Source organism: Giraffa tippelskirchi, chromosome 1 (genome assembly GCF_054371585.1).
Source record: "Giraffa tippelskirchi isolate mGirTip1 chromosome 1, T2T-mGirTip1v1.2.pri, whole genome shotgun sequence".
Taxonomy (NCBI): Eukaryota; Metazoa; Chordata; class Mammalia; order Artiodactyla; family Giraffidae; genus Giraffa; species Giraffa tippelskirchi.
The window spans coordinates 212,687,249-212,702,378 of NC_137275.1; the positions used below are offsets into that span (position 1 = coordinate 212,687,249).

General features: G+C 40.3%; 1 protein-coding gene across 7 annotated transcripts in view; it reads right to left on the reverse strand.

The window, feature by feature from the left end:
* The window catches only part of LOC145520116 (uncharacterized), a 525,123-nt gene that overhangs the window by 180,923 nt on the left and 329,070 nt on the right, over positions 1-15,130 (reverse strand). For 3 of the 7 annotated variants that reach the window (XM_081525795.1, XM_081525845.1, XM_081525837.1), the window contains 2 exons: positions 14,625-14,704; positions 9,129-9,674 (listed from right to left, as the gene is read on the reverse strand). In XM_081525795.1, the coding sequence (XP_081381921.1) occupies positions 9,641-9,674; positions 14,625-14,704 (114 nt within the window). In that variant the 3' untranslated portion in view covers positions 9,129-9,640. Of the gene's footprint in view, positions 1-8,452; positions 9,675-14,624; positions 14,705-15,130 lie in introns of those variants that run through there. The other 4 variants (XR_014064230.1, XR_014064239.1, XM_081525806.1 and 1 more) reach the window with 2 other exon arrangements.

The following is a 15,130-nucleotide window of genomic DNA, read 5'->3' on the forward strand; positions in this document are numbered from 1 at the left end:
AAGTGTTCTTTTCATATCATCACACTAAAAGCTGACTCTGGGCTGAGTATTTGTGTCTTCCTCTTCAGATGCTTGAAGAGTTATACAATTTTATATTATATACATTTTTACATTACTTTGAATGAAGGATTTCTTCTAATTTGAAAAAGGGTCGGAAAATGAAGAAAATAAAACTTTCAGATTATTCTACTCATTAAAGTAACCATGCTTCTTTTAAGGTAGCCAGAAAAACGTCTCTGTGACTGAGCTCTATTTATAATAGAGACGAATTTAGTCTTTTGTGGCAAAGGCAGTTGACACGGAAAATAAGTCTGGGTAAAATACTTTTTTTGTTGTTCAAAATAGTACAACCCAGTTTAGAAGCAATAGAAATTACCAAAGTGATGCCACAAACTGAAAATTTTTTTTTTCCCCCAAATGGTGGTAATGAGGCAGAAAAGGGGGCTGAGAAAGACCAGTGGTTTAAACAGATTGATTTTTAGTGTCTGGAAATATATTGTCTTTATCTGCATATGGTTTTATGGGTAAGAAATTTCCACGAATAGGGATATTTTTTAAAAGGCAAACCTGGACACTACAGAAATGGAATAAGTTCTTATAATACTCTGGGAAACACCGTCTCTCTGGATTCAGACATGCCAGGAGAGCATCTTATAATTTTCGTTATAGTGTTTCCACTGAATCCATAGATCTCCAAGTTGGAAGGAGACATCTGTTCCACTCTCATCTAGACATGCCATTTTCTTCTGTCATGACAACCCTCGGACAGCAGACACTTGCAAGCCCAAATCCAATTTATTCTATGAAAGGAACCGACTTCTATTCCCCACGCTTGATATAAATGGAGGGCTTTGAAATCCCTTCCAGAGGGGAGGGCATATGCTGGTGCTGGTCTGCTACAACGCTTTGGAGGATGTGGGGATGTGAGGCATAAAGACTAGAAGATGGCAGTGTCAGGGCTTCCATCAGACTGGGAACAGCAGCCCTGTGCTAAGAAGATGGGTAAGAACAGGATGAAGCTCCATTTTGGGAGATTGCTGCAAGGACGGTCACTGAAACAAGAAATTGGTAGACTTTGGATATGGATTCATGGTTAATCCTGTAATACTGAACTATGATTTCTTAAAGTTAGTCTATCCTTTTTCTTGCCCCCAAGGTTGATGCTGCAGATGGAACTCAAGAAGTTCCCTGACTGCAGTGAAAGAGTGGTTGCAGGAATAGGAAACCAGAAAGGTCGTTATACTGCAACAAACTGATAAAGAAACAAAAGGCACTGTCTCCTTAAATTGGCCTGACAAGAGGAATTTCCCTGACAGTCTAGAGGTTAGGACTCAGTGCTTCCACTACAGGGGACACAGGTTCCATCCTTGATGATAGACCTAAGATTCTGCAAGTTGCGTGGTACAGCCAAATAAATAAATACATAAATAAATTGACCTGACAAGGACATTTGCTCTGCAGCCAGTAACAGAGAAAGAAACAGAGTTTGTAGGGAGCAGATTCACCAGAAGAGCACTGATATCCACAGTTCACAATAGCTAGCATTTATTGAACACATCCAAGGGGCCAGGTATGATCCCAAGCCCTTCACCTATAACAACTCATTTAATCTTCATCCTACAAGGAAAGGACTGCTATTATCCCCATTTTTCATTCAAGGAAACTCACAGAGAGAACAAGTAATGTGCTCATAGATAATTACAATGTCACATAGCTAGGAAGTGGCAGAAATAGTGTGGGAATTCATTGTGGTATAAAAATAATAACCCTCTAAAGATGCTCATGATCTTATCCCCAGAACCCATGAAGGTACTAACTTTCAGGACCAAAAGGACTTTACTGATGGAATTAAATGAAGAATCTTGAGATGGGAAGATTATCCTGGATTATACAAGAGGGCCCAAGGTAATCCCAAGGGTCCTTTTATGAGGGAACAACAAGGTCAAATTCACTAATAGGAGATGTGTTGTCAGAAGCAGGAGATAAAAGGAAAGGGCTATGAGCCAAGGAATATAGGTGACCTCTAGAGGCTGAAAAGGCAAGGAAATGAATTGAAACCTCCTGAAGGAAAGAAGCCCTGCTAATACCTCGATTTTAAACTTTTCACCTCCAGAATTGTAATAGAACAAATGTGAACTATGATAAGCCAGTAAATTTGTGATAACTTGTTACAGTAGCAATAGGAAACTAATACATCCAGGAAGCCTACTCCAGAGACTGTATACTTAAAATACAATTACATCACTTTCCCAGTATTAGTTGTCAATATTCCTAGAAAAGACTTTATAAAAGGACTTTCACATTGGCTTCAGTGTTTCCCTTGTTTATCCCCATAGCGCTTGATGTCTACAGCACTTTAATTACTATTTTAAATACATTGCATACACACAGACCTGATATTCAGCAGGTCAAGAAGCAACAGTTAGAACTGGACATGGAACAACAGACTGGTTCCAAGTTGGGAAAGGAGTATGTCAAGGCTGTATATTGTCACTCTGCTTATTTAACTTATATGCAGAGTACATCATGAGATATGCTGGACTGGATGAAGCACAAGCTGGAATGAAGATTGTTGGGAGAAGTATCAATAACCTCAGATATGCAGATGACACCACCCTTATGGCAGAAAGTGAAGAAGAACTAAAGAGCCTCTTAATGAGAGTAAAAATGTTGGCTTAAAACTCAACATTCAGAAAACTAAGATCATGGCATCTGGTCCCATCAGTTCAGCTCAGTTCAGTCACTCAGTCGTGTTCGACTCTTTGCGACCCCATGAATCGCAGCACGCCAGGCCTCTCTGTCCATCACCCACTCCCGGAGTTTACCCAAACCCATGTCCATCGAGTCAGTGATGCCATCCAACCATCTCACCCTCTGTCGTCCCCTTCTCCTCCCGCCCCCAATCCTTCATGGCAAATAGATGGGGAAACAGTGGAAACAGTGACAGACCATTTTTGGGGACTCCAAAATCACTGCAGATGGTGACTGCAGCCATGAAATTAAAAGAGGCTTGCTCCTTGGAAGAAGAGTGATGACCAAACTAGACAGCTTTTCAAAAAGCAAAGACATTACTTTGCTAACAAGGTTCTGTCTTGTCAAAGCTATGGTTTTTCCAGTAGTCATGTATGGATCTGAGAGTTGGACTATAAAGAAACCTGAGTGCCGAAAAATTGATGTTTTTGAACTGTGGTGTTGGAGAAGACTCTTGAGAATCCCTTGGACAGCAAGGAGATCAAACCAGTCCATCCTAAAGGAAATCAGTCCCGAATAGTCATTGGAAGGACCGATGCTGAAGCTGAAACTCTAATACTTTGGCCACCTGATGCAAAGAACTGACTCACTGGAAAAGACCCTGATGCTGGGAAAGATTGAAGGCAGGAGGAGAAGGGGACGACAAAGGATGAGATGGTTGGATGGCATCACCAACTTAATGGACATGAGTTTGAGTAAATTCTGGGAGTTGGTGATGGACAGGGAGGCCTGGTGTGCTGCAGTCCATGCATTCGCAAAGAGTTGGACATGACTGAGCGACTGAACTGAACTGAACAGATATTCAGCTCACACACACTGACATGGAATGTTGTTGTTCAGTCCAGAGTGTCCAACTCTTTGTGATCCCATGGACTGCAGCACACCAGGCTTCCCTGTCTCCTGGAGTTTGCTCAGACTCATGCAATAACCATTGTTAAGTTCAGTTCAGTTCAGTCGCTCAGCTGTGTCCGACTCTTTGCGACCCCATGAATTGCAGCATGCCAGGCCTCCCTGTCCATCACCAACTCCCGGAGTCTACCCAAACCCATGCCCATCGAGTCAGTGGTGCCATCCAACCATCTCATCCTCTGTCGTCCCCTTCTCCTCCCGCCCCCAATCCTACCCAGCATTAGGGTCTTTTCCAATGAGTCAACCCTTCGCATGAGGTGCCCAAAGTATTGGAATTTCAGCTTCAACATCAGACGCTCCTATGAACACCCAGGATTGATCTCTTTTAGGATGGATTGATTGGATCTCCTTGCAGTCCAAGGGACTCTCAAGAGTCTTCTCCAACACCACAGTTCAAAAGCATCAATTCTTCGGTGCTCAGCTTTCTTCACCGTCCAACTCTTACATCCATACATGACCACTAGAAAAACCATAGCCTTAACTAGACGGACTTTTGTTGGCAAAGTAATGTCTCTGCTTTTAAATATGCTATCTAGGTTGGCCATAACCTTCCTTCCAAGGAGTAAGCGTCTTTTAATTTCATGGCTGCAGTCACCATCAGCAGTGATTCTGGAGCCTCAAAAAATAAAGTCTGACACTGTTTCCCCATCTATTTCCCAAGAAGTGATGGGACCAGATGCCATGATCTTAGTTTTCTGAACGTTGAACTTTAAGCCAACTTTTTCACTCTCCTCTTTCACCTTCATCAAGAGGCTCTTTAGTTCTTTTTCACTTTCTGCCATAAGGGTGGTGTCATCCGCATATCTGAGGTTATTGATATTTCTCCCGGCAATCTTGATTCCAGCTTGTGTTTCTTCCAGCCCAGCGTTTCTCATGATGTACTCTGCATATAGGTTAAATAAGCAGGGTGACAATATACAGCCTTGACATACTCCTTTTCCTATTTGGAACCAGTCTCTTGTTCCATGTCCAGTTCTAACTGTGGCTTCCTGACCTACATACAGGTTTCTCAAGAGACAGGTCAGATGGTCTGGTATTCCCATCTCTTTCAGAATTTTCCACAGTTTATTGTGATCCACACAGTCAAAGGCTTTGGCATAGCCAATAAAGCAGAAATAGATGTTTTTCTGGAACTCTCTTGCTTTTTCGATGATCCAGCGGATATTGGCAATTTGATCTCTGGTTCCTTGGCCTTTTCTAAAACCAGCTTGAACATCTGGAAGTTCACGGTTCACGTATTGCCGAAGCCTGGCTTGGAGAATTTTGAGCATTACTTTACTAGCATGTGAGATGAGTGCAATTGTGCGGTAGTTTGAGCATTCTTCGGCATTGCCTTTCTTTGGGATTGGAACGAAAACTGACCTCTTCCAGTCCTGTGGCCACTGCTGAGTTTTCCAGATTTGCTGGCATATCGAGTGCAGCACTTTCACAGCATCACCTTTGAGGATTTGAAATAGCTCAACTGGAATTCCATCACCTCCACTAGCTTTGTTCGTAGTGATGCTTTCTAAGGCCCACTTGACTTCACATTCCAGGATGTCTGGCTCTAGGTGAGTGATCACACCATCGTGATTATCTGGGTCATGAAGATCCTTTTTGTACAGTTCTTCTGTGTATTCTTGCCACCTCTTCTTAATATCTTCTGCTTCTGTTAGGTCCATACCATTTCTGTTCTTTATCGAGCCCATCTTTGCATGAAATGTTCCTTTGGTATCTCTAATTTTCTTGAAGAGATCTCTAGTCTTTCCCAATCTGTTGTTTTCCTCTATTTCTTTGCACTGATCGCTGAGGAAGGCTTTCTTATCTCTCCTTGCTATTCTTTGGAACTCTGCATTCAGATGGGAATATCTTTCCTTTTCTCCTTTGCTTTTCGCTTCTCTTCTCTTCTCAGCTATCTGTAAGGCCTCCTCAGACAGCCATTTTGTTTTTTGCATTTCTTTTCCATGGGGATTTTCTTGATCCCTGTCTCCTGTACAATGCCACGAACCTCTGTCCATAGTTCATCAGGCACTCTGTCTATCAGGTCTAGTCCCTTAAATCTATTTGTCATTTCCACTGTATACTCATAAGGGATTTGATCTAGGTCATACCTGAATGGTCTAGTGGTTTTCCCTACTTTCTTCAATTTAAGTCTGAATTTGGCAATAAGCAGTTCATGATCTGAGCCACAGTCTGCTCCTGGTCTTGTTTTTGCTGACTGTATAGAGCTTCTCCATCTTTGGCTACAAAGAATATAATCAATCTGATTATGGTGTTGACCATCTGGTGATGTCCACGTGTAGAGTCTTCTTTTGTGTTGTTGGAATACGGTGTTTGCTATTACCAGTGCGTTCTCTTGGCAAAAGAGAACCTTTTTTTTTTTTTCGCCAAGAGAACCATTGTTAAAATGGTATACAATTTCTAACAGTTTGTAAATAACACCTGAGACCCTCCCTGCTGTTCTGGATAACTCAGTGTCTCCCTTGGGAATGCCTCCCTCCCCTCCACACCCCCCGACCCTAGGCCTTCCCAATCCCTGTAGGATTAGAGCCTGATAAGGAAGGCTCCTCCCCAAAACCAGCCCCAACTCGGCAGGCTAGGGCCACTCTAAAAGCTGGTGGCCATGCCAAAAGCAGATGTTTACTATTTCGAACATAACCCCAGTATATATACATGCTGATTAATAACTTGAGACACCCTAGAAACTTCCAAAGAATTTTTACTTATAACTCAAGTTTCAAAAATATTCTTATTATAAATGAAAGCAAATTATCACAGAATACTAAGCAGCATCTAGTGTTAACTCCTTTTAGCAAAATGACTTTCTATGGAGTGCAGCAGTGAAATTCTTAAGAAACCTAGATCTAGATCTCTAGCTCCATACTTGAACCACAATGGCCTCAGTTGAAAAGAAGCCACTCCCAACAAACAGTATCAGCAAACACCTCAAAGATTTGACTTTAGCATGCATTTCTTTTCCAAGCAAAATCATGCAGTCTCATGATAAATACACTGTGTATAAACCATTATGAAATGTCATTAATTATTTTTTCTCTGACATCTCTGGCTTCATTGGAAAGGAATTCCACCATCTGTGGATGCCTCATATTCTTAGTCTCCTCTGAATAATATAATTGGGCGAATCAGTGTTTTCCTCAGAACATGAAGGCTGGGTTGTAGTCTAAAACTCTTCTCTACTGAGAATCTTGTAGTAGCAGTGCTCAGTCCCTTAGTTGTGTCCAGCTCTTTGCAACCCCATGGACTGTAGCCTGCCAGACTCCTCTGTCATGACATTTTCCAGGCAAGAATATTGCAGTGGGTAGTCATTTCCTACTCCAGGGGATATTCCCGACCCAGGGATCGATCCCACGTCTCTTACTATTGATCTTACCTTGTGGAAAGAATCATTTAAGGAAAATTGTCAAGGAAATGCGTTGATATCCTTTATTCTCCTAAAGATGTATTATGGTGTTCTGAGCACACCAGGCATCCATGGGGTTAACAATGGATTACCAAACTTTGGAGTTATATCAACTACAGGTCACCCTTTGTTCCACCACTACCAACTGCGTGACCTTCACAAGTCAGTCAGCCTCTGAAATCTATCACTGGAAAGTGAGAGCAGCATTCTTTTCTTACACCTGGTTGGTTGTGAGGACTAAATGAGTTAGCATGGTAAAGTATCTATGATGATATCAGGGACCTATAGTCTGTGGATCCCAGGTAGTTCACTTCCCATCTTCTCTATGACAGACCCAGTGCCTAGTACTTGGCAGACTGCTAAACAATATTCTGAAATGATCAAGGATGACTCTCCTTTATAATTGTGCTTTGTTTCATCACACCAAGCAGGAAGCAAAAGAAGCAAAAGCCACACATGTGTCAGGACTTTTTAAAAGTTCTGGGTTTCATGAACCCAAATTTAAGCACTAGTATGTTCTGCCTTTAAGAAAATGAAAACTGTGCAAGTGAAAAATGCTAGGTAAGGGCAGTGTCCTTGGGTATATATAAAAAAAAACAACAACCATAAGTCCCTATAGACTATAGCCCACCAAACTCCTTTGTCCATGGGACTTTCCAGGCAAGAACACTGGGTAGGGTTGACATTCCCTTTTCCAGGGGATCTTCCCAACGTAGGGATCGAGCCCAGGTCTCCTGCATTGCAGGTAGATTCTTTACTGTCTGAGCCACCAGGGATGCCCCCTATAAGTCCCATCCAACAGCAACTCTTAAGGAGACCACCATCTTTTTATCACCCAATAAATCAACATTGTTGCTTTTCCATCAACATTTCTTGCATTTTCTATAAATTTGAGAAAATAGAGTAGGTGACCCAAGGTTGCTGCTTTTGCCACTTCTAAATCAGCTATTTAGAAGATTGATCACAGAGTCTTTCTTTCCTTCCTTTTTCCTTATTCCAGGCACACTGCAAGGCTAAGATGAAAGAGCAGCCGCTTTGCAGAAAGATAGGGAATTGGAATCCAGTTGTGACCCCCAAAATAGGCACGGAGATACAGAGAATGTATTTTTCTACCCAATAGCCCAAGGGAGAACCTCTTCAATTAAATACACTTTTGATATGAAGCCAGACTGCCCATGATGACCATCTAAAAATATACGAAAATCTAGGAAAAACAAGCTCTCCATCCTGGAGAGAATGTCAATGGAAAATAGTTGCTAGGCTTTTCCAGTTACCAGTAATAAAGAGAAAAATAGGCTCCCCATTATTAGCCCAGAGCTGGAGGGGTCGTCAGCTGGTTTTGAGCCAGCCTTTGGATTTTCTGAGTGCGTTACAAATCATAGGAACAAAATGTGGACTTTTCACTCTAACCATGTCCAGACAATTTATTATTAGGTTTACTTCCGAGTGGGCTAGAGTTGAAAAAGATGATCTATGTATGGATAATGTTTATAAGCTTCTAAAGCACATACACTCTCATATTGAAAAGCATATAGACTTTAAATGAAAGAATTAAGAAAAACAAAAACAAATAAGGCATTAATCCTTTCATTCATCAAACACTGATAATATGCCTAAATATGTATAACCTTGTCAAAAATTTCTGCCCTTTTTTGTCTGGTAAACTGTAAACTACTTTTGTTTTCAAGATGACTATGAATTGTTTTGAAGGCAAGATCATATTGTATTCATCTTTGAATCTTTGTGCTAATACTGTGCCTAACATACAGGAGATATTCAATACATGTTTGATGAAGAAATTTCTCTTTGGGGAGCTGTAGGCACAAGTTTTTCCATTATGTTTTTTCATAGACTCATACAAATATATACCCAATAAATTCCTCCCAAAGTTTAACACTAGGGGAAAAAAAATCGTCTGCCAGGATGTTCTTTCTCTTTATATAAGAGCAATGTAGCACATCATGTTTTCCTTGCTTACCTGGAACACAAGAAGCTCAGAGTCAAGCTTTAAGTTCAGTCGTCACTCTCCTTACCCTAAGACTTTTGATGCAACTCTTTCCCTCCTTACCTTCTCTTTTCAGTTCTGTTCAGTTGCTCAGTTGTGTCCGACCATTTGTGACCCCATGAACTGCAGAACGCCAAGCCTCCCTGTCCATCACCAACTCCCAGAGTTTACCCAAACTCATGTCCATTGAGTCGGTGATGCCATCCAACCATCCTCCTCCTGCCCTCAATCTTTCCCAGCATCAGGGTTTTTCAAATGAGTCAGCTCTTCACATCAGGTGGCCAAAGGATTGGAGTTTCAGCTTCAACATCAGTTCTTCCAATGAACACCCAGGACTGATGTCCTCTAGGATGGACTGGTTGGACCTCCTTGCAGTCCAAGGGACTCTCAAGGGTCTTCTCCAACACCACAGTTCAAAAGCATCAATTCTTCGGCGCTCAGCTTTCTTTATGCTCCAACTCTCACATCCATACATGACTACTGGGAAAACCATAGCCTTGACTAGATGGACCTTTGTTGACAAAGTAATGTCTCTGCTTTCTCTTTTACTTGGCTCTTTGTCTTTTACCTTTGTTTTACATAAACTTAATTTTAAGCTGCCTTGAATCCCTGTTGGAAGAAAATAGGTAGTGAACAGTGAATTAAAAATAATAAATCAATAAATAAGAAAAAAGTTAGCATATTTCTTCTCAATGGTTTCCTATATTTGCTGCAGAAATACCCTCAAGATGCTGTTATGTTATATCCATGATCACTTAATATATTTCAATATAAACAAAAAAGCAAACACAGCATGCTATCAAAGAAAGGCTACTGAACTGGGAGTGCCTCCCTAGCTATGTGACCTTGAACAAGACACAATTTCATGAGTATCAGTTTCCTCATCTCATAAATGAAGTGCATTTGTGTTTTCAACATTGAGTACTTACTATGTGACAGTGACAAGTAAATGAAAATAGAGCCATGTAATCAAGTTAGTGCACAGCCTGGCAAGGGAGACAGAAAGGCAAAAAAGATGATCAGAGTCAAATATGATCATGGCTATACTACATAGTTTACAGAAGAAGCAGAGAAGGGAGACGTCTAAATCAGACTGGGGGATTCCAGAGGATTTCAAAAGAGGCGACAGTTACATTGATTTTTCAAGTCAATTGGGAATTGGCTAGACAAAAAATGAGACAGAGGAGGGGTAAGAGGGCATGCCAGGACTCAGGAAGAACACGTGTGAAGTCACAGAAACACACAGCAGCGTGACAAGAGTGGGCAGCTGTAAAATGCTGGAAGATAATATGTGTCCCATCTATCTCCCAGGGTGGTTTCAGGGATCAGTTGAGTGGGTGTATACATAGAAGGTGCTCTATAAACTCTAAAGCACCATACACATGTTCAAATGTAGAAGATTATTATTAGACACTCATTTTTTTTCTTTCTCCAAATTGGAAACATTTGCTGAAGTAAACATTGCTGATGCATTAGCTGTCAGGATGGTGTATTATATTTGGAAAACATTTGCCAATGCCTGTTCAGTTTTTAAATTCCCAGTCACATGTGTTTTTTGTTTGAGAAAATACATCAAGCAATAATGGATTTATTGTTAATTGTGCAACACTGGAGCTTCAAGATTTAAGTAATTGCTCTCCCATGTTGATTTTATTCCATGATGCCTGTGAAGTTTGAAGTCATTTATTTAGTAATGAGAACTGATAAGTGAACACTATTACCACCTTGTAGTGATCAAATTTCGTTATCAGAGGAAATTCTGGATTCTATACATAGACAATTGTGTGGATAAAGACAAACTCCTTCAGAGAAAAAGAGGAAAAGAAGTGTGGTCACAGCTCCCCAAAGTCCAATGGAGCTCAGATTCAAATACTCATCTCCCTGTTCAACATTTCAAGAACCAAACACTTCCTTCTTAGGGACATTTTTTCATGATTAGAAAAATCAACAAAAAGCATTTTGGGTAGAAAAATTAGAATGGATAACTCATGTTTAAAATTCTTGACATTCATGTACTATCAGTCATTGGAGGGTTTGAATCACTGCATTTTAAAAAGCGCACGCCTTCTTTCCCTCATTCCTGTAAGAAATTCCTATAATAAAATCTGAAGAAGAAAAAGATAATAGCATTTTTTTTCATGTTGCCAATGAGTTGTCTTGGCTTTACTTTCTCATCTTTAAACTCTCAGGAAATAATCAGATCCTGGCCCCTCTCCTCCTTCCAAGAGAGAAATGTTTCAAGTCTTGGAATTTCTGTTAAACAGTGAAATCTTATATTGAATCATGATTAATTAGGCCACTCATTAGCAGTTTTGGTCACTGGGATCTAATACATCATGTAGATGAACTAAGTAACTTATTCATTTACTTCCTTTTGTGTAGAGGAAAATTGAATCATAGCTCATCAAAGAGACAGACAGGAGCTGAAAGGTTATCCTGTATGACATCTCATTTTATGAATGAAAAAACCTGAGGAAAGTCAATTGATTTGTTTAAAATCAGACCTTGAATACATGGCACAGTTGAGATTAGAAGTTGAGGCTGTTGTCTCCCAGGGCAATCTACCTGGACACAAGGCCAATACCCAGAGAAAAGCTTCTTGGGTGAATGGTTTCAGGCAAGTTTATCTGATGCCCTTCCAATTCCACCACTTGAGGGGGCTGTCAAGTCCCTTCTTCCCAGGATTAGCTTGAGAACACCAAAGCCTTCTTCACAGACAAGAGGGCTGGTGCACGATGCACTTAGAGCAAGCAGTTCCTGCTACATGATTTAAGTGGCATCAGAGCCGTGGCAGAGCTCCCAGTAGGAGCAATAAACCCATTGTGCCTTTACAAGAGTGGTGTTCAAAAACCTGGACAAATTGATTTGCTTTAGAGGCAAGCTGGGAAAAAATGATTTGTTGTAGAATTCCTGTCAGTCCGGTCAGCTCTCATTCTCTTGTGAAACCGGATTTGTAGGCACATGCGCTGGCCAATGAGTCAGCCCTTAAAAAGTCATTCATAATTTATGTATAAACAAGAATAGCTTTTGTTTCAGAGAATTTGGGAGGTTTTTGTAGCCTGCTTTCTTCCAGTACCATTTCTGAAGAACTGTTCCTGTCTCAAGGCAGTTCCTATAGGCCTACAAATACTTTGATGTTCAGACATCTGGAACTTATATTTGGTGTTGACTAATGAGTATTATTATTTTATTATGTATTTATATATGATCTGAAAGAAATTTGAGGTTATATGCCACATAACTCTGTATACACACTGAACAACGACAAATTCTTTTTATCCATTACACTTATGATTTATTACTTGGGCTGAAGAAGTTCTGAGTCATTCAATTGACATATAATTGTGTTTTGGAGGATAGTAATGGGATAGAGAGAATGTAAAATTGCCCTTAACATATATTGTTAAAATAATTTGTAAGTGGACAAAATGGACTCCAGAGATATTATTTCTTCCATTTTAAAAATATCAAAGGATAATTAATATGGCAACAAACTCCAGTGCTCTTTTTGAATGAGTAAAGATGAGGCTTGGTCTTAGAAATACATGTGGGTATGTTTGAAAGGGCAATAAACAATGCATAATGGATCTGACTTCAAAAGAATGCCTATTGGACAACCAGGCCTATTTCAAAGTCAAATGCTCAATACCCAGTTTGCTTTGGTACCAATAAGCCACAGGTAAACACCAAGATCAAAGGGAAAGGTGGGTGTGTGGAGGGGCATGTGATGACATTATTTCTCCACAAAGCATTTCCCCCAAGGGACAGCAGGCACGGCACCTTGTAACAGCCTCTGTTGTATATTCAGGAATTTATTTGAGAGGAGTGTCAGAGGTAGTTCAGTCCCTGAGAACTGCAGCTTAAAGGCCACCAAACAAGAGGTACACTGAAGAAGGCATGCACTTGGAGAAGAGGATACTGAGCTGGAAAGGGATAAATGGGGCCTTTTTAGGCCACGCTGATCCATGCTTGCTTGATTCTCCCTCCCACTAGCAGCAGCAGTGTAAACTGGTTTGGCCCACCAGCAGGCCGTGTGGCCCTTTGAAGAAGAATGAGCGCTCTGTGTATGCTGGCACAGCAGCTGCCAACAAAGGCCCATTGGAGTGTTTAAAAGTTCCAACTTGATGCTGAATCAAAGCCTTTCTAGAGGCTAAAGCTGTGAACAGGATATCCCGTCAACAGGGAGATGAACTCTTCTGCAGCTCCCCTACAGAATCCTTATAATTGACTTATCTGCTGTGCCAACCGTCCCCAGTTTCAATGCCCACAGTGGGCAGTATTCATTCAAAGTCATTAGTGAGGGTTCTGTTAAATCTTACTGAACTACATTTTTGGACTTGACCAGGAGCTAGCAGACTCTATAGCAGGGGTAAGGTGAAAAAGACCCAGTGGATCCCACAACAGAAAGAAAGAGTTCTGAAAACAAAACAAAATCCAAACTTGGTTTTAAGAATGTGATAAAATCAAATACTTTCAGTCTCCTCCCTCATACTCACACACCTTTCAGTGGCTTTACTGTCCATCATAATCAGGTTAGAAGATTGCTCAGAAACATAAACTTAGGAAGAAATATTAGCCTTACTTTGAATGGATGCAAAAACCTGAGATGAAGGGCTAAAACTTGTAGGCTATGTTTTGATTGCATGAAAATTATCTGCCCTATATATTTTTAAATGCATCACAGTATTTTCCTTTTGACTGCCTTCCAATGAATGTCTCTCTTGTCCAAGGGATTATGTGAGGGCTAGCTGATTAGAAGTAAACAAGAACTACATACACTGAAAGGATACAGAGCAACAGATGAGTTGCATGAACAAATCTCATTATAAATGACAGAAAATAGAGGATGTCAGCCTCTACCACTATTGCCCTGGTACTTGCCCAAAATGTACTCTTCCTTAGTAACTATTACTATCCCAGTGCCTAAGCTAGTACCTAAGTAGGTCAAAATACCAGTTTATCAGCTAATCTTTCCTATCACACCTCCCACTGAACCTGAAATTAGGCCATGCTTCCAACTTGGGTTAATAAATTTGGATTTCTAACATAACAACTAAGTTCTAATTCTCTCATTCTAGGGCACCTATGTAGCTCCATATTCTAACTCTCAGTACCCATCAATGTAGATTTGTGCCATCTCAAGTTCTGTTCTTTTGTTTCCTATCATCCATCTGTGATCATATTGTTGACCTGATGATGTTACAGTTGCCCAACACTAAGTCTCACCCCATTTAGCATATTTTGCTCATATAGGCCACATTCACAGGACTAAATCCCAGTCCCACTCCTCCGAACTTTGAAGAGCTGCTATTTTTCTGCTCACAAGCCTCACTCCTAAATGTGGTCACTGCCTGGATTCCCAGACCCTACTAGGCACCAAGAAGAGTTAGAAATACAAAGATCACTGAATTAACATGCTCGCTCACAATCCCTTAGCACTTCAATACCCTGGGGGGAATTTAGGTTTATGAAATGAACTATTTTAACAAACTCGTTCTGGTAAATTATACTTCTTAGTTATACATTGTACAAAAATACACAAAAGAATATAAAAATTACCAGAAATCCAACCAATAGAGATGTGAATCTTCTTCCAGACATTTCTCTTTATGCATGTATACAGACATTCCATGTATTTTCTGTAAATTGGAAAATGCAAATACTTAAATACTGCTTTTGTCCTCAAATACATGACATGGGTCTCTTCCTTAGCAATAAATAAGGAGATATATAATCATTTTAATTGCTGTAAAATATTTCATTATTTGTCTATATTATAGAACACTTAGCCAGCTTCCTATTAATGGGTACTGTATTCTATCTTTCATATTAACAAGAATATCTTAATGTTCCCTTTTTTGCCATTTGCACTAATATCGCCTTCAAATAAATTTCCATAAGTAGAATGTGGATGTCAATGTATATTTACATTTTATAATTTGAAACATATTGCCACATTACACTCTTAAGGGTTTGTGCCAATTCACACCTTCCAGAGACGGCATAGGAAATTACATCATCTACCTATACTCTCATTATATTTGAGGTTTTTTTTTTTCTGAACA